The following is a 21485-nucleotide window of genomic DNA, read 5'->3' as shown; positions in this document are numbered from 1 at the left end:
ATATGCACAGCACATAGCTGGGGGTAGCATCATTGTTTGAGGGCACAGCTGTGCCGATGATGCAATACCCCCATTACCAGTACACTGGAATTAATTTCACCAACCTTAGAAGCATGATAGACTGAGTCAACCCCACATGCTGTTAATTCAACAGCCCAACAGCCAGCAGGGGCTTGAACTCAGGACCCGAAGACCTCAAACCAACCACCCTAACTGCAAAGCTAACACCAGGCTTCTGAATAAAGTCTGAATTGGCATCAATCTTGTGATTTCCAGTGACAGCTAAATTTAATAAATTGCTAAAATGTGGGGAAAGGGGAAGTGAGGACACAATTTAAAAATGGTTGAGAACACCTGCTTTCCACCCACCTTTTACATGACACGCATGCCTGAATTTTGTGTGACCAAGAGCATTGTTTTGACTTAATGTGACTACAACAAATTTAATGTGTTTGAAACATGTTTTTTCGTAATTTGGTGACAGTTATGACGTTTAAAGTTTTTATATTGGTTAAGTTATTTAAATACATAATATAGAGTCATCTGGGGAAAGATGACTATTGAAAGAGAAAAGAGACAACATCCACTCCACTTCCCTCCCCATTTGATCCCCCCTCCCCACTCCGATATTTTCACCATCCTGAGTCGTTTTGTTCGTTATACCGAACAGTTTTCATTTCAAATTTCCTGCTATACCATCAGTCAGAGATTTTTCTGATGCAGACGTTCAGGATACTGAACATATAACCAGGATTAAGGAGGTTATCCCAAGAGGGCACATCCTGTCTCACCTTTCCAAAAAGGAAAATCTTACTCCATCTTTTCTGACCTCATGAGCATCTTCACAAACCTTGCGCAGCTGCTTAAAATAATTTTTAACCCAACTATTCTGTTGCTAAAGTGAGTGTATTGTGGGGCTTTTATTTTTAATCCGAAAAATTGTTTGCTGAAATATTACTAAATCTTGTAAGGATAGTCCAATAGTGAGACTTTACAGAAGCGAAGTCTCACGATGTCAATCAGCTATGTTTGTCTCTGTCTGATTGTTTCTTTGTCCACATGAAAACTCAAAATGTTTAGTCAAACAAAGTTCAAATTTTCACCATTTTGCATTTGACACTAACACAGAAGTGATTTAAATTGTGCCAATAAAGTGAAATCCTAATTTGTTTGCTGTCAGAAATGCAAAATCATAAAGAATACAAAATTAAGTACAGTTTCCATGTTCAAGGGGATATTTCATATAAGAGCTTTCAATAACATTAACGTTATTGCAATTGTGCAATGAATTACAAACTCTTAACAAAACAACGTGCACCTTGGCATCAGTGTTCCCAGTGGGGGATGTAGCTTCAAAATCTGTTGAACATGAAATCAATGATTAAGTTATATATTTTTGACTTGCGTTTGATTTTTTTCATTCGATGGGAATGGAAAGCGATTGCCACAATTTTGCACAAACTTTCATAGCAAAGTGTCCAAAAGGAAATAATGGAATATTCCTCCTGGAACATTATATATGATGTCATTAAAGTGGCATACTAATTTACAGTATGTTGTATATCACAGGAATGGAAAGGCGTAGAAAATTGCAAATTTTCTCACATTCTCCCAAAATACATTAGTCTTATGTCTTTTGAGTGTCATTTTAATTTATAGTATGTCCGATAAACACAGAAGCTTAAGTAAACAAGCTTTACTTGCATTTCAAATTTGCTTACTACAGCAAGACAATATTACGTAAAATTAATGAAAAATGATGAAGTTCAATAATTAAGAAATACATAAAATCTTGAAATTGTTGTTCAGTGTTTGGATCAAGGTATCTTAAGCAGGCAAGGTTAAGCAGGCAAGGTCTCATGCTCTCATTGCAGGCATGTTGTGGGTCTCTGTTTTTTACCACCTCTTCTCTGGTTTAGTTCCATCTGCTCTCCAAGCCCTCTGAGCCTCTCAGGATCCTTCAAGATGCAGGTGTTCTTCCAGTACCCCCCCCCCTCTCTTGTTAAACTTCCATAATCCATGCTGATTACACACCTCGATGCCTTTGTACCTCACTTCTCCCATCTGTAGAACTGCCATCCTAAGGGTGTGTTATCCCACTCTTCCTTCCACGATTTCAATCACGCGGTGGACAACCATCTCACGTCATCTTATTTCTTCCATTAACCAAATCTCCGTCTTTCTATTTGCAATATTATGAGTTCCCTGACAAGAAACTTCAATACAGGATGAGGTTATAAGGCCCATTAAGTCTTGAAATTGATTTTGACAAATTTCCCTGACAATATCTGCTGCTCTTCCTTCGCTCCAATTGGTTCTTCTGACCACGTCCTTGTTAAAGTGGACATCTCTCTGGCTGTTATCAGAGAACCACCTCACCGCCGTCGAGTCTGGCATTTCACTCAAGCCGACTGGCAGGGTCTCCGAGCAGCCATCAAACTTACAGACTGGTCTCCTATCACTACTTTCTCAAACATCAACTCATCCTGGGAATTCTTTCAAAGAAACTTGCTCTCCCTCATGCACAGATTTATCCCCTCTCGTGTTCAGTTGTCTTACCCTTCCTCCCGCCCTTGGTTTACTGAAGCTTGTGGCAAGGCAGTTGTCCTGAAACAACTTGCCTTTGCCTCATGGAAAGAAAACCCAACTGAGGGCAATCTCAGTTCTTTCCACAAAGCTCGGAACAAGTGTGTATCTACCCTCAGGAGAGCCAGAAAACAACATCTTTCTCATCTCAAGTCTGAACTCTCAAACCTCTCTCCCTCCTCAAAATCCTGGTGGCATTTAATCAAATCTGTTTCTGGTGTATGTTCCCCCTCCATCCCCTCCCTTACCTCAAATGGCCGCACTGCTGATTCCACACGTGATAAAGCTGAATGTCTAAACTCGGTGTTTGCAGCTAAATCTTGTGTCCCAAACCCATCACTATCTCTACCCACTTTACCCAGTCGCACCCAACTGTCCCTGGACTCTGTATCCTTTTCTCCTGACAAGGTGGAGAGCTTGCTTTCAAACCTCAAGTCAGATTCTGCAACCGGTCCAGACGGCATCAGCCCACGTGTCCTCAAAGCCTGCTCTTCTGCTCTTGCTCACCCTCTCTCTGTTCTATTCACCCTCTCATTTGCCCAAGGTCATCTGCCATCTGCTTGGAAATCTGCTAACATCACCGCCCTGCATAAAAAATGTGCAAAAACAGATCCCTATAACTACAGACCAATCAGCCTTCTCCCAATCATCAGCAAGGTGATGGAATCCATCATCGCCTCAGATATGAAATCCTTCCTCTTCTCCAATGGCTTGATTTCCAATCATCAATTTGGTTTCAGACCAGGTCACTCTACCCTGGATATGCTGCTTCTGCTCTCCCATCAATGGATGGAGGTCCTCAATGCCAGACAGGAAATCCGAGCCGTATCCCTGGACATATCACGTGCTTTTGACACAGTCTGGCACCCTGCCCTACTCACCAAACTCTCTTCCCATGGTATTCAAGGCCATCTCCACTCATGGCTCGCAGACTTCCTCTCCTGTCGCAGTCAACGTGTGGCCCTAAATGGAGTTCTTTCATCCCCTCTTCCTGTGCAGGCTGGAGTTCCTCAAGGTAGCGTTCTGGGCCCTGTTCTTTTTCTGGTTTTCATCAATGATCTCTCGGACTCTCTGGAAAATCCTCTATTTCTCTTTGCCGACGATTCCACCCTCTGCCGTACCATCTGTCATCCCTCAGACCGGCAAGCAGCAGCTTCTTCACTCACTGCAGATCTGGATAAAATCACAAACTGGTCCAACACGTGGAACATGTCTTTCAATCCAGACAAATCTCACACTCTCACTATGTCTCTTCGAAAGGACCGTTTACAAAACCCCCCCATCCACTTTCTCAACAATCCTCTGGAAGAAGTCTTTTCTTTCAAGCTTATAGGTCTCACTATCTGCCATGACCTTTCCTGGGAAAGTCACATTTCCAACCTCGCCTCAAAAGCCAGTCGCCGACTGGGAATCCTCCGTCGTGCAAAGTCCTTCCTCGGCCCTCTTGAGCTCCTGACCACTTACAAAGCTTTTGTCCGTAGCCTGATGGAGTACTGCTCTTCCCTCTGGGCTGGTGCTCCTGCCTCCCACCTTTCTCGGCTTAACGCTGTCGAAACCAGGGCATTTAAGATCATCGGCATCTCCCGCAATGAAGCTGAGTCTTTGGGCCTCTCACTCAATCACCGCAGGTTGGTCGGTGGTCTTTCTGTCTTCTACCGACTCCTCTCCAGCCTTGCCCCCCCTGCTCTCTCTGCGATTTGTCCCCACCACATTTCCACAGGGCGCTCAAGGTCCGCCAACAACCCCCTTCTGGTAAAACTACCAAAATCACGAATCACTGCTCATCTTCACTCTTTCATTCCTCTTTTTTCCCGCCTTTGGAATAAACTTCCTCACTCTATTCTTTCCTATTCTTCCCTCCAGGCTTTCAAAACAGCTGTTCACCACCACCTCTTATCTTCCCCCATCCAAATCCTCGATCTTTTCTACCCCCGATAATCCACCCAAGCCCACTTCCTTCATTTCTCCTACTTTCCTTCCTGAAAGTCCCTGAAATGTACATCTTCTCTTCGCCATGTTCCCCATCCCATCCCCATCCCTCTCCCTTCCACAGTTCACCTAATGTGTCTGTTCCCCACTGTTTTGTCCCTTCCACTCCCGCCCCTCTTGTCTCATGCCTCCTTGCTGTGAGTTGTGTGTTTGCTCTCATACGAGCCTCGACCAAGGTATACAAAAAAAAAAAAAAAAAAAAAAAGTCTGCACAACTTTTGCCAGTCTATAGTTTATATTCCTATGCTCTCTATCCTTTTTAAATGCTGAGCATCAAGCAAGGAAGAAGCACATGACAGTTTGAATATCTTTGGTATAACTCTGTCAAGATTTGAACCACCCAAGCAAGGAAGAAGCACATGACATTTTGAATATCTTTGGTATGACTCTGTCAAGATTTGAACCACCCACCTCCCAGATTCAGAGCAGATGCTTTAACTATTGTGTCACCGAGCCTGGTATTTTTGAGAAGACTTAAATACTTGCAGATTGCAGTGTTTCCTCCCTCTCCCCTCTCTCTCCCTCCTTTTTTCCTGTATGATAATTCCCTTGCTAATTTGTCCATCTGTTGCCCAGTTGCCACACAGTCAATTCATATCCTCCATCACCTTGCTCGTCCATGAGCCTTGATCTTCTCGTGAAGATTGGTTGTACGAGGTTTGAGTAAATACACCGCAATTTCACAAATCAATCTATCACTGTTAGTTTATTTATTTATTTATTTCCATTTAATAACTCAAAAAATTATTTGTCGAAAAAGTTGGAATTTTGGACATTTTTGCATCTTATTCTGTGATTTGTCATAAATTCCAGAATCACTGCTCACCTCCACTCATTTTTGCCCCCACATGTGGAAAGAAAGCCGACAAGAATTTTAGACATGACAGCTAATTTAATTGACAACATATTTACGAATGTACTTTCTGATAGTGTCTCTGGTATCACTCTTTCTAATTTATCTGACCATTTCCCAATTTTTACTTTTACCTCCCACCTCTTTAATCCAGCTACATTTGTACATGTAAGGCAAACTGGATTTCGTGTGATTTCTAATGACAACCTGAATAGATTTAAAGAAAATCTTGCACTTAATTTTGGCTCGAGGTGCATAAAAATGAACATTCAAATTCAGCGTTTCATAAATTAATTGATATATTCACTGTACCGTACAACACGAATATACCATTGCAGTTTCCGACTCATGTTAATTATAAGAAAATATCAAGATCTCCCTGCATTTCAAAATCTCTGCTCAGATCATTAAATAGGAAAAATAAACTATTTTACAAATACAAAGCAAAACCAACTGAAAAGACGAAACATAAATATATACTTGTTAACACAACATTTTAACGTCTCTACTCCACAGAGCAAGAATGAGGTATTATTCCTGTCAAGTCGATATCTTCAGAAATGATGCCAAGGGTACATGGAAGGTGATCAATAACTTCTTAAATAAAAGTGAGAAAAACAGTTTGTGATATACATGTTGATGGAGTCCACATACAGGATCCTCCAAACATAGCCAATGCAATGAATTATTTTTTTCGTGAACATTGGCCAAAATCTTGCCCGAAACATTCCTGTCACTAATATATCTTTTTAGTCTTTCTTGAAGCACCCAAATCCACAGTCATTATTTTTTTCTCACCTGTTCATGAAATAGTGGTTATCGATATTGAAAGTAATTTTAAGATGAAAAAGAGTTTGGGTTATACATTAGAATATAACCTATGTTATTCTGAAGATGGAAATTCATGAAATAGTTTTCCCATTAACCTACATTCTCAACTTCTCTTTAGTTTCTGGTATTGTTCCAAGTAAAACTACAAGGGCACTCGATCCTCATAAAAGATATCTACGCCCGTAATCTGATCCACGAGAACATATCAGGCCCAATACATTTTTAAAATGTCATGCTATATATCATTTTTAGCACCATCTCTCAATAGTGAAGAGTCACTTAAAAATTTAATAATCTCGTATCCAGATCTGGATTTCGGATCTTCACCAAAATCGAAATTATGCGTCATTATCACACACCCAACCTCTCCACCAAGTTTCAACCAAATCCGTCCACAACTTTTTGAGATATCGTGCTATGTATAATTTTTGGCACGATCTCACAATGGTGAACAATCACTTTAAAAATTCCAGTAGCCGGATCTGGATACGGTACATATATATATATATATATATATATATATATATATATATATATATATATATATATATATATATATATATATATATATATATATATATATAAAAGCCTGGTGTTGGCGCAGTGGTTAGGGCAGCGGCTTAGGATCCAAAAGGTCCTGAGTTCAAGCCCCCGTTGGGCCACTGAATTAATACACCTGGAGGTTGACTCAGCCTGTCATCCTTCCGAGGTCGGTGAAATGAGTACCAGTGTACTGGGCCGGTGAAAACCCCTGTTAAATAGGTGTACCATATCCCTGTATTGTAAGAGGCGACCAGGGTTGCGTCAGGAAGGGCATCCAGCGTAAACCATGGGCCAAATCACTATGCGGATCATACGGATGATCCGCTGTGGCGACCCCTAATGGGAGCAGCCTGAAGGAGAAGAAGATATATATATATATATATATATATATATATATATATATATATATATATATATATATATATATATATATATATATATATATATATATATATATATATATATATATATATATATATATATATATATATATATAGATATATATATATATATATATATAGATAGATATATATATATATATATATATATATATATATATATATATATATATATATATATATATATATATATATATATATATATATATATATATATATATATATATATATATATATATATATATATATATATATAGATATATATATATATATAGATAGATATATATATATAGATATATATATATATATATATATATATAGATATATATATATATATATATATATATATATATATATATATATATATATATATATATATATATATATATATAGATATATATATAGATATAGATATAGATATATATATATAGATATATATATATATAGATATATATATATATATATATATATAGTTATATATATATATATATATATATATATATATATATATATATATATATATATATATATATATATATATATATATATATATAGTTTCGGGGCCAGGGTCAGGTGAGAATCCCACCAGTGGGGGGAAGCTATTTCGGGTTCCCACCAGACACTCCGCAATTGAAGGCCATCACACACAGATAATTATGTGACGTGGCGCGTCGCTAACTGACCGTGAATGCCAATAACTCAAGTGCGTGACCTAGGGTCCTCCCGTCTATGGATTAACCGGGTTACCTAATTAATCACATGATTTAATTCCCGGGGAACACACCCTCGGTATGCCTTGTCGAAACGAGATCACTTTACCAGATCAGATGCAGCCAAGCGACACTGCCAAGGACATACCGGCTAAAAGGAACGGATCATTTGGAATAAAGTCCCAGCAAAGCTAGGATGCGGAAAATGCTGGATCAATGAAAGAACAGACAAAAACGATCTGGAAACATATCTTCCAAAACTTTATTTACAAGCAGGCGAGGAAAGATATGCGGCACAGTGAATAGTTGTTTTATTGTGATGTAATGCAGGGATAGAAAGAAGCGTGAGGTGCGACAATTATACAAGCAACTTACGAAAGCAGAAACAGTGCAGACTCAACCCAAAATAATAATCTTCTGAAAACTTAGCTTATGAGGACAGGTACCAGGACACACACACACACACACACACACACACACACACACACACACACACACACACACACACACACACACACACACACACCGAAGAAGAGGAGTTGATGAAGAGAAAAAGGAGAGAAGATGAGGCTAACGGTCTCTCAATACCTTGCAACAATTGTCCAATTGCGCCACCAATACGTTTTGGGAGGATGCTCCACTGGGCGATACCTCCCTAATAGCTGGCACTCCGTCTCTTGCTTCGTGGCACTTCGTGCAGCTAACGTCGTTCCAGAGAATGAGACACTACCATTGGACATGGAGGGAGGGACTTGGGAGGAGAAGGTGGAGTCGGGAGCAAGTGGGTGGAGTGGTAGACAGGACTAGGTGGTTGAGTGTAGTCAGTGAAGTGTGGGCAGAGAAGTGGAGGCGAACTCACAGGTGATTATGACAGAAGGGCGGGTGAAGAATGCGGAGAGATCAATTCCAAGCTGGCCAGGGAACGGGACGAGCCGACAGCTGCGATGGCAAGACACCATAACTGGAACTGGAAGTGGAACTGGAAGTGGAACTGGAAGTGGAACTGGATGTGGAACTGGAACTGGAACTGGAACTACGGATGGCCTCCCCACCCATGCTTTATAGATCCTGGGCTGCGGGGTAGGGGAATTACCCCGAAGCGATGTGTTGTCACCCGAATCGGGCACTCTTATTGGCCCCGGCCCTTGCGCGGCCTGGCCGTGATGGCCAGAAGTGGCTCCACTCTACTTCCGGCAAGATCACCCCAAGCTGTGGAATCGTCTCGCTCCAACCCCACGACATGATATGAATCGCCCCGCTCCGAACTCCGCGACATGAATTGCCTTGCACGAACTCCTGGGCCATGCTCCGATGATCGGCCAAAGGTGGCGTCGGCCCCAGATGCCCAGGCGGGCACCCCCGGCTAGCGCTGGTCAATGTGCCTGCTCCATGATGCACCACATGGCCCGAGCAGTACAGCGCGCCCCTGCCTGATCGTGGCTTCTCCGGCCGGAGAGGCGAGAAGACGTCCCCGTCCACGGGAAACACCAGTGGCCGCCAGCGAGGATCGAAGGTAAGATGTTTTGGCAAACCCATGCACAGCTGGTAATATGTGTGCCATTCGTGCCCTGCTCTGTGTGATAATATAGTGTCACGAGTGGTGCATGGGTCTGCTTTTGAGCACGTTCCGTACAGTGCAGGCAGATCCGCCATTAAGCACGTGGCCAGCGCGCGGGTCCGCCTGATTCTGCTATCGTGTGCGCGGGGCCAATCCTGATCTGTGTCAGGAATTGAGGGGAACGATCGGATATAATAATTAGATGGAGGTTTTGAATGAAAAATAATATAGATGTCAGTATCAGATGGAGAAATGGAGGGAAAAGAGGATGCCAATGTAATTTAATCCAGAAATGGGTTGGAAAGAATGCGCCGCCTGTAGCTTGCACACTTGTGTCCTGTACAACGTGGCGTGGTTTTTGTTTTTCTATTATCGGCCTCTGACGATGTACTGATTGGCACCAAGCTGCCAGCCACGCAATCTGTAGCAAAAGGATCAGGCTTGCTGGCTTCCCCTTGACATGGTGAAGAAGGCTGCATGATTCTCGTGTTTGTGCTGAGGCTAATTTGTTCGCGCACTGGAGAAAAATGCTAGCCATTACTGTTCGGCTGAGTTGCAAAGCGTGTACGTTTCTGAGAAGAGAAAAGAGCACGTGATCCTGTTATGTGTTCATGGAGGAAGGCAGGCCATTGTAGTGAGCAGAGCGGGTACAGAGATGAGGTTTGGGGCAGAATTGGTAGTCGGGACACAAGCAGGAGTGTGAAGGGAGATTCTGTGAGGAATGCGATTGAGACAGAGGCTCTGTCTGGCCACCTTTGACATGACAGAAAAGGCAGTGCGAATCCTGTTATTCGTTTTTGGGAATTTGCATGCATGATGGAGCAAGACTCCAGCCATTGACTGTTCAGCTGGGTCATGTGAGATCGCACCTCGGAGCCTCGTGTTGTACCATCGTGGAAGAAGGTGGCATCATTTTGCCGAGGAGTGGCGTCGGCAAAGTGTGATCATGAAAAGATGCTGCACGGCGGTTTCTGAGCCCCGGTGTCGAGTATCACCATCTGAATTGCCTCCTGTATTTTTCCACCCAGAGAGCGGTTGTTGGTACCATTTTTGCAGGCTTCCTGTGCATGACGACGCAGGTTCGATCGTCAAGCTCTAAAAGATCACTTCTGGACCCGAAGCTAAGTGCTAGGAAAAAGGAGGGATTTTTCTTGTTTGATCTTTTCCACTTATCTATTTTTGTGACTGTGTCGAGAGGGGCCTTGACTTTAGGCTACAAATTACCTTACATTTCATCAACTCATGCTGTGATTTATTTTCCTTATTACACTTTGATTTATTTCCATTATAAACATTTGATTTATGTTAATTAAACCCTATTTATTAAGATTGCTTGCGTCTGTCTATTCATTGTAGTTTCGAATATAAACCCTTGTCCTCCGCCCTGGTGAACATGTCTGGTACGTGCTTTGCCACCTCCCATCCCCAGCATGCCATGATCTCCAAGATCACATGTTCGCTACAAAGGGAAATCGTTCGGCTATCCATCCAGGTCAGTCTTGACCCCTCTGGACATGACAATATTAACATTTGCCTTCTGAGTTTATTTGTGCTCTGGAATTTTAGCTCCCTGATTATACTATTATGATGCTTGCATTCTGTTTTTGTGGCACGTTTATGACTCCTCTAAGTCACTAGTTTCAATGTTCTTGCAATTAAGCACATGTGGATCATCATTCTTCAATCAATCAACATTTTATTTCACGCCTTCATGCTTTGGGCCATCTCTTCACTTGACCTGCTCATTCTGTTTGGTAGACATGATGTTTTGTCTTCCTTCAGGGTTTCTGAACCACATATATTCCTCTGCTTGAGTCCTGCCTCGTTGTTCCCCCTTTGGTTTTCCATTGTCATTTCTCCTCAAAGACTGTTAAATCTTTGTTTTTTCTGGCTTTCTTTCACGTCTTTCTCATATTTTTAGATCCTCATAGAGGATCTCTAAGTCTTACTCGCGTTGTTGTTCTTGTGGACTTTTTTAGATCCTCATAGAGGATCTCGAAGTCTTACTCGCGTTGTTGTTCTTGTGGACTTTTTTAGATCCTCATAGAGGATCTCTAAGTCTTACTCACGTTGTTGTTCTTGTGGACTTTTTTAGATCCTCATAGGGGATCTCTAAGTCTTACTCACGTTGTTGTTCTTCATCTTCTTCTTGTGGACTTTTTTGTGTCACAGCCTACAGTTTTCATCGAAACTTCCTGAAACTTGGCATATAAATGTAAAAATACTCTGCGCAGACAGTAACCATCTCCGATTTTGAAAATTCCTCCTAGAAAAAAAAGTTATGACGTCAAAATATCTCCGCTAATGGAAATCACTGAAAAAATTATCTCCGAAACCAGGCAAGCTTTTTGAATTATGTTTGCGGAAATCGAACAGGGCATTAGCAGAGATGAATTACCGCACATATGATACATCACTATGACGGCATATCAATTTTTGTGACATCATTCCTATTTTTGTTTCACAACCCAGAGTTTTCATCTGATCTTCGTGAAACTTGCCATGTATATGCAGAAAGCCCATGCACAGGCACTAACCATGTCCGATTTTGGAAATTCTTCCTAGAAAAAAAGTTGACGTCTTAATATCGCCGCTAATGGAAATCGCCTATACCATTATCTCTGAAACTAGGCAAGTTGTTTGAATTTTGTTTGCGGGAATCAAGCTGGGCATTAGCACAGATAATTTATCGCAAACCTGATGCATCACAATGACGTCATATTAGTTTTTATGACGTCATCATTAAGAGGACGAGGATCTTAGCTCATTCGAGCTTGTTTAAACAAACTTTGCCCAATACACTGAAATAGTTTTATCATCTCTTAAGCTGATGAAAAGGCAGTTTGACTTGATTTTAAACCACTCCCCTCCTCCCTCCACCACCATTTCTCCTCTTCAACCATCTTTTGTACAATACTGAAGATCAACCTTTTGCAGTGGCTGGATGTACCCAAACGAATAGTTGCCAGTTAACACTTTAAACTTTTGTTTTGTGACAGCAAACATAGATTGATATGCTCAACAGAATATTATTGATATGCATATAATAGAAAGACAATTGTTTATAAGTGGTAACTTTATCTCAGAACCATGAAAGTGTTGGAATGGTTTCCATTTTGTCCACATGGTACTTATCCAGTAGATGTATTATAAAGAGATATTAACAAGTGTTGCCAAAATGTGCATATTGGGAGCTTGAGCAGATCATAATGCTTCTTATAATGTTTATTTTGTGCTCAATACTTTTCATTACTGCTCTGCCATGAGGTTACAATTCCCACATATCCCATCTCCCAGTAAAACCCAATTGCAACAATACATATTAGAGTTTTTGAACCTCTGGGTATACAAACCAGGCTACTTTATTTTCCAAAGGCTATGTTTCTGTTTTAACACAATTATCTCTGTCCCACGTATTTTGTTAATGAAACACGTTATTCTTTCCTTGCTGTAATTGCAGCATCTGGACATTGAAGTTAGAAGTTTTACAGTTTGAATTGGTCTTTCGGGTGATTTGGTTTCATCTAATTCACTTGGGTGGAGGTTTGGGCCCAAACTATGGTTAAATGACTTCCTAGTGTAACTTACATAACTTGGTCCTTCCAAAGGGATGTCTCTTTAGCTTATATATGTCCTCGCTATTTGTTAGCTTTGGAAAATGTCCCAAACTCCCTCTTCCAATTTAGATTTCTGACTTCTGCTTCTGCCGATCAGGATTGCACATGAGTCCCAGGGGTTATTTACTGTTGTCCAAATATATTCTCTTTCATATTACCTACACATTCCTGAACATGAAGCAATAAAAGTTCACTCCACCTGAAGTAATCAACAAGGTGACATGGGATCGGATGCACTTGTAATTGGGTACTTTTTCTCTGCATGACTTGACTTTTTCAACTCATCAGAACTTTTGATATAATTTTTATGCTACATTCCACATTGGAAGTGAAAACCTCAACTGCTGTTTATTGTCACCCTGAGCCCCCCAAATTCCACACATTTTGAATTTATGTACCTTTGGTGAGGGTGTATTCCGATTACAGGTGGTATTTACCAAACTTGGTAACATCATTGTGAGAGTGACTGCTCTGTCTATGGGAGGTCAGCGGTTTGAATCCTGAATGACCAAATACTTTAAAAAATGGTACATACTGCTTCCTTACTTGATGCTCAGCATTTAAAAAAAGGATAGAGCACAGACAAAAAAAACTATACATTGGCAATACTAGTGAAGGTTTTGATGGGTTTAATGGCCTCCTCCTACATCGAAGTTCCTTGTACGAGAACATACGTGTGTGTGTGTGTGTGTGTGTGTGTGTGTGTGTGTGTATGTATGTATATATATATATATATATATATATATATATATATATATATATATATATATATATATATATATATATATATATATATACATACATATATATATATATATATATATATATATATATATATATATATATATATATATATATATATATATATATATATGCACATATCAAACCCCAATCACATCTCTCACCCATAGAACCATAATTGGAGTGATCAACCAATCAGCTATCACCGATAGAACTCACCTCTGCAACTCACCAAACTCACCTATCCCCATGTGGCTAGGATCTTTATGTAATTAATCCCTCTGCTCTTCTCACCAAAGAAAGCTGCCTAAAGCAAGCAAGAAAAGCTACACAAGGTAAGCCCTTTACTGTTTCAAACCCTTCCAGACAAAAATGTTACAGTTGGAATAATAGTATATGAGAGTAGTACTCTCATATACTATAGTTGGTAACAGGTCCTACTACCGTTGTCTTCATTCAATCACTGCAGGAAAGGAATTCCATTTTTGCCTGGGATACCTGAGCTCCTCTGCAGCTACAGACATTTACAAGGAGTACATACATGAGAATCCCAATGACAGATCCCCATCAGCCACCAGACCCGTTTCATCAATGAATGGCCACGTGCAATGCCAATAGCAGTTAATATATAAATATCAAGACACAATTACCTCTCTCACTCACAATTGGAGGAAACAACCAATCATCTCTCAACTTATCAATTATCCCCAGGTGGCGAGGATCTTTTAATGATGAATCCCCTTGCTCTTGATTACTATTGTTAAGCATGATGACATGATGTTCAGGAACATGTTTTGAAGCCTCATCACAATTAAGCATTGATATGTCATGCACTTGCAAGCACTTTGTTACATATAAGGGCACAGTTTTAAACAATGTCCTGCTACATGGGTGACAATTAGGTCAGGGTATACGTTTTAAAGATGATGTTTACATATTGCAGTCCATTACACAACAGGCTTGTGTTAAAACATGAAAGCAATTAGCATTGCAAAGAGAAAGTGTCCGTTGGTGAAAGTTCTACTCTATTATTTCATTGAATGTTAAAGTATAACAATATCAGTTGTTAGGCTGTGAGTTTGCAATAATCTACTGCTAATTGAATTGAATATAGTTTTGATGTTCATCCTCAACATAAGCACAAATGTGTCATTCTGGGCTAATGAGGCATCTTTCGCCAGGATCAAGAATATGAGAATGAAATATAACGACTCGGAGTAAGTGAAGAAGAAACACCTCAACCACAAAGAGTGACTATAACCGCAACCGGTAATTGGACATTCTTCCACCAGCCTTAACCTAGTGTCTCACCATAAAACTACATTACCTTGTTGCTTCGATATTCTAATGATACACCCTTAATTAACACACCTGTTAATCGCCGAGAACCGTCAGTCCGAATGTCCCCCCTATTATGGCAAACCAACGGCTTTCTAACTACCAACACACGAAATGCTCAGTCAATGAAAGAATCGACGCGATGAGCTGAAAACATTTAACAATTGGGGTATTTATTAATAATAATGGGGAACGAGGGAAGCACGTAAGAGCAGACCCAAACCGACTATACCGAATGCAATGCAATCATTTACAGCACACAAAGCACTTAACAGTTTCCTACTTATTTGACGGACCCACGGACACACGTACGCACACACACACACCCAATAATTGGTGGCTGATGCCTTTAATAACGGACTCCAGCTCGGAGGGACAGGTGAGCTGAAACCCAGGACCTATCTCGAACCTCTCCACCTCGTGTGGTCTTCAAGCTGTTCGGACCCGGGCTCCAGCGAGAGCGAGCTGGATCCAATCGCCGTGAGCAGCGATCCTTCCCGAGCTCCAGCGAATCCTCTCGTGCTTCCGAACACGTGCTGGTGAGACGAAGCGCCAATCCTTCCCGTCGATGCGTCGCTTCCCCGAGGAACCACCTCCAAGATGAGGCCGATGAGTCGCACCAAGCCGGGAACCAAGCAAAGAACAAAGAGCTCCATGAACCAAGAAGAGCTAGCCGAGCAACCAGCTCAACTCTCTTCCGATGAACAAAGCCTCTCTCTTCGACGAACCAAGAAGAGCCCAAAAAGCGAACCGAGCAAAGCAGACCGCGAAGGTCTGCTGAAAAGCCAAGCCAAAGCAAAAAGCTCTCCAAAAAGCCTCCAAAGCAGAAAGCCTTCAAAAAACCTCCTCCCTAACCCAAGCCAAGCCAAAGCAGAAGCCGAAGCTCTACTAAAAGCCAGCCCGAACAAAGCAGAGTATCCCTTTTTAATTCCTATCCGCCCCCTCCCCCGCTCCCGGCATGACTCATGCCCTCGTGCTCCATCCCCCGCTCAACCACGAGTGGGAGGGAGTTGTTGACGTCATGAATCACGGGACGGGAGGGCTCTTCTTCCTCTTCGCGGAAGAGGGGGAGGGTCGTCTCCATTGTGTTATGATCGCTCCCTAACTATTAAATTGAATCTCGCAGCGCACTTAATCGATTTCTGCCCATTAAACAATGGAAGGTGAGCTATCTAGGGAACAAGCACTTATCGACATAACTGACTAAAGGAACCTGTATGTTGTGTGTGATCGAATTCCCTAATTCATAACAATATATTAGTCATGTTCAGCTGGTTAACACTGACCTGGACAGATAGCCAAACGGTTCTACCTAGCCGAGATCCTTGGAGATTATGGCGCAGGGACGGAAGGCAGCAAAGACGTGGAGCAGACAGAAGCACACGGAAGCATTCTCGAACCCTCAACAAATAGACAAACACAGTGTATTTTTTATAAATGAGGGTTCAATAAAAATAATTCAATGATTCATAATGAAAATAAAACTACGCATATTAATAATAAAAATAAATCTAAGAGTGAGGAAATGAAACAAAAGGTAAACTAAAGCCTAATTTGAGACATCTCCACACAGTCACAAAAAACAGACAAGTGGAAAGAAAAAATAAAAGCAAAACCTCCCTTTATTCTGACACTAAGCTGTGTGTCCAGAGATGATCTTCTTGGAGCCTGGCGATCGAACCACGTAGTGACCACGTGGGAAAGCACACCCAAAATGGCGCAAGTCATTCCTTGTGTGGGAAACATACGTGAGTATTTTGCGCAGATGGTCTCCCTTCATTAAGGGCACAGACACTGCCGTACAGTCTCTTCTCCAAATCGAGATTGCCGATGCCGCTCCTCTCTTAACACCAGATCTGCTCAGAGCCAATGGCATGGCCTTTCTCTTTGCACATACAGTACAATGGGATGCTGCTGAGTTATCACTTTTCGACATGATCTTCTTCTCCTCATCTTCTCCTCAGATATGTACAAACTTCATGACCCAGCCAAACAGTCAATGACTGGCGTCTTGCTCCAGCACACGAGCAAATTCACCCGAGCACGAACAATGAGAATCATGCTACCTTCTTGACAATGTCGAGGAGAACAAGGAAAAATGAGACCTCTGTCTCAACCGCGTTCTTAACACCAATTCGCTGTCCTCTCTGATGCCACACCGACCAATCGTTAGCCTGGAGGGGGGGTGGCCTGCCAGCATTAAGCCGGGAAGGCGGGATTTCTGCCTACTCGGACATGTTCAGCTCTGTTGTTGTTGTTGTTGTTGTTGTTGTTGAAACGTTATTCCTTTTTTTAGCCGACCTGGTGAATGCAAAAACGGAGGAAAAGATCACAGGGGGGGGGGGGGAATCACAATTTGGGAGAACGAGCCTTAAACCCTACCGAGTAAACACAGCACCATCCCTGCGTGGTGACATGTAACAATCTTAAGCTGACAGTTTTCCCGACTTAATTTACATCAAAATGTCTCCTACTCGTCCACGGACCATGCTTTGCTATACAATCCTATCTTTATGATGAATTTCCTCCATCGACCCTGCAATCATCATCATCTGGTCGAGCGAACTCATGCAATTGCCTCTCGATCGCAGAAATAATCTACAGTGGTTGCCAGTCCTATTGTAGATCGTGGTGTTCGCTTGAACTGGTCTCCTCCCAAAGGCGGAGTGCACTTCATACCATTCTACAAGTATATTAGCAGTCGCTAATTTGTGCCTCATCTACCCGCCGCCATGGATGATTTTCTGACTATACTTTGTCTGTTTCCTATCCCTCAACCTGCCTGGCATGGTTGTACCTACCAGTTTAGCTCTCTAGGTTTTTGGAACACACTCAATGTGATAGTCAACCCACAGTGCCCGAATAACTCCCGCAGCCATCCCAAATGCCCTCGTGCTGTGCTGTTCTCCAGCAATTTAATGGGCGAGCCTAGCCAGAACATAAATCACAAGCACTCTAGCATTTGGGCACTCGGGCTTAACATGTACGGTCCTCATGCACACATGGGCATAGCACAGGCAGGGCGCTGGATGCCATCCCAGTATTCGAAAACCCGGTTTTCGCCTGTCGCCTGTCTACCCTGCAAACATAACTATATTTAATATATATATATATATATATATATATATATATATATATATATATATATATATGTATTGACCATGCTCTGTGCAGAGCAATGGTTTTGCCAAAGCAGTCTCCTTGGCTATTGGGCACAATCTTGGACGGGTCGCCACTCCGTCACAGGATACCAACAAGCCAGCACTCATTTTGCCGACCTCAGAAGGATGACAGGTAGTCAACCCCACCTGGAATTAATTCAACAGCCAAGTGGGATTTGAACTCAGGATCATAGGATCCCAAACCCACCACCCTAACCATTATGCCAACACCAGGTATAAAATTGGTCATTTGACGTTCAACATAAGAAAAACTTTACAACGTGGCCGAGCAAGGCCGCATACGGTATGGTTTCAATTTATCACCCCCCCCCCCCAAAGTTTTTTTTTCAGGTGTTCAATGAGTCTCAGAGAACGTAAAACTTTGTGTAAAATTATATTTCTGTTGCATTTTTTCACACAAAAACATTGCAGTATGGTGCAGCAGGGTAAATATGGTTACAGTTTATCCCAATTTTTTTCAAGTGTCCAGTGTGTTTTAGAAGAAAGTCTCACTTTGTGGAAATATTGCCACTTTAAATTGCCCACGAAGTTGTTTTTGTTCTGAAGGCTTGATGAGAGAATGAAATGAGAAAATATTTCTCCATGTTTTTCGAACTGAATTATCCAGAAATCCGTTGATTGCATGACAAAGTTTGTTGTTGAAGCTGCTCTGCTATATTTCTTACAAACACAGAATGATTCATGAGAGATCTGTGCTGTTATTCTCGAAATAACATTTCCCTTCCCCTTGTCGTGATGGGATATCAACAGTGATTGGTCTTGCGAGTTTGAGGCAGAAATTGATTGGTAGGGTGAAAGGGGACTTCACATATGGAGTTTCAAGGGAAGATGGTCTCACCAACTATGTGTAAGCGAGACAGGTGAGACACGGCTTTACAGCGGAAATGACTTCATGGTTGACCCTGTTTCTGGGGATTGACTTGCAGGTCAGTGAGGGTCATCGTGGCAAAACGCTTCACCAATGTGTTCACTTTTTGTTAGACCTCCACAAGAGCATCTTACATAAACATGGATCCCAATTAATGTGCTCCTCATTAAATCTCTGCCCCTCTGTGCCCCCCACCACAGCCCTCCCAATTCCTGGGGATATTCTGTGCACACTAGCTTGTGCAAGTTTCAGATCCTTCATAGGTTTATCCGTCGAGTTCTTTTTCGCCTTCACCAACTCTGCTTTTGTTGTTTTCTATTCAATCTCATTCTTCTTTTTTCTTTTCTTTTTTCTCTTTCACTCTTTATTTCTGTTTCTATATCTATCTTTCCAGGGAGACGTGAACTCTTGCATAGATTTTTCTGTAACACTTACTTGGCTGCGCCTGGATGGGCTTGAGGGTGGATGAGTCGCGGTTGAAACCCGAATCTGACTCGGGCTCCTCCTGATGACTTCATCTTTGCTCTTTACTTTTTGGGGGTTCCTTATGATTACTCCAATGCAGTATTTGGTCTTCCGTTTGATTAGCATGCCATTTTTGTATATTTAATTGCAAAATTATACATGGAGAGAGATTTGTGAGATAAATCATTAGTTATTGTAAATTACAGTTCACTTAAGCCTGGTTTAATGGTTAAGGTAGCTGGCTTAAGTTCTTAGGCTTCTTGAGTTTGAGCCCCTCTTGTGCTGTTGACGTAACACCATGTGGATTGACTCAGCCTGTCATCCTTCTGTGGTTGGCAGAATGAGTACCAGCTTTCTGGTAACAGTGGCACTGCATCAGCGGCGCAGCCATGCTTCCACAAAATGATGCAACCCGCAGCCACAGCCTGCATATGAACCCACAACAACTGTTCACTTCTGATGGACAATTTAAAGTATGCAGCTACTTTAATGTAATGTTGCTTCGTTGTTGCTGTTACTGGGGATTAGCTTGTTGTTTTAAGGTGCATTTATGTCTGTCCCTTTTTTCCATCACAACACTTGTCTGTTTGAATTTTTGCTCGAGGCTTGGCAGACCCTTATCTTGCAATCTCTGAACTCTTCATTGAAAAAGGACTTAATAATTATTACATTAGCCCATCAGTTGTGGAACTAGCAGTGAGGAACCTGATCCCGTGCAAGTGTTGCTTGTCTGTTCCTTGCTATGAGAGCCGACGTGTAAAATTATTGCATCAGAAATGGGACACATTGTCAACAGAGAGTCGATTGTGAACTTATTGACCCTCACATTGCGAAAATGTTGTCGAAATGCATTTTGGTTATAAACTTGTCTTTGAAACTACAATTGGCAAGTAATTTTAAATAGTCAGCATATTAAAACGTTATTCACCTTTCGTCTTCCACGACACTTTTAAAAGGATTTGATCACAAACATATCTGGTCTTTCGTTACATAACCCCAACAACGCTGGTTTAAAAAATTCCTCCATTCCATTTAACTCAAACATATTTAGACACAGAACAAGATGGTCGACAAAGACAGGTGCAACCAAATAATTATTTGTCAAAATGTTTTTTTTGGTGTAGAAAATCTAGGTTCGTGGAAGAGATTATAGAGGACAAAACAACTTCCTGACACTGGGGCAATAGGCAAAAGCAACAACCAATTAAATTGTCCCCTTTTGTTTATAGCACAAGGATGTAGGAGGGCATCATTGGCTGAGGGCACGGCTATGCTGCAAATACAGTGCCCTCTGTAGGTTAGGCTGGAATTTGTTCAGGGTGCCAATGATAGCTGGTCTACTCTTCACGAAGGACACCGTGCAATCTTTAACATCCACCAACTATTGCCGGTGGATGGGATTCCCAGTTTAACGTCCATCTGATGGACGGCGCACATATTGATAAATCACTCTGCCTGTTTTTATCTGGGCCAAGATTCAAATTCAGAGTATTTAGCTTAGAGGCATGTAATGCATACCCCTAGGCCACCCTGCCAGCCCAACGATGAAGTGAATAAAGAGGAAAAGAGTGGAGAGATGATGTGATGGGAGGAATCTGTGAACTGTAAGACAAATGTTGGGTTGGGGTGTGGGGGAGTGGGATGGTTAATGGGGGTCAAAAAATTGCGGGTAGGGATGGATACATTGATGTAAATTAATTTTTGATGTAAACAAAAACAATAATGTCTGACGTATACACTGTCTCCATTCCAATGACTCACTGGATGGACATATGGCAGTTTGCATGTGAGAACATTCTCAAATGT

General features: G+C 41.6%; 1 protein-coding gene across 1 annotated transcript in view; it reads left to right on the top strand.

The window, feature by feature from the left end:
• Positions 1-19683, top strand: part of LOC147034577 (uncharacterized) — a 61562-nt gene extending 41879 nt beyond the window's left edge. The window contains exons 8-9 of the mRNA XM_085854395.1: positions 9325-9423; positions 19609-19683. Of these exons, the coding sequence (XP_085710521.1) occupies positions 9325-9423; positions 19609-19683 (174 nt within the window). The remainder of the gene's footprint in view (positions 1-9324; positions 9424-19608) is intronic.
• Positions 19684-21485: the final 1802 nt, after the last annotated feature.

The sequence above is a fragment of the Eptatretus burgeri genome, chromosome 1 (assembly GCF_056783735.1).
Source record: "Eptatretus burgeri isolate ZD-2024b chromosome 1, Ebu_testis_v1, whole genome shotgun sequence".
Classification (NCBI taxonomy): Eukaryota; Metazoa; Chordata; class Myxini; order Myxiniformes; family Myxinidae; genus Eptatretus; species Eptatretus burgeri.
The sequence above is the reverse complement of the archived record's forward strand: the minus strand, read 5'-3'. Positions and strand labels throughout refer to the sequence as shown.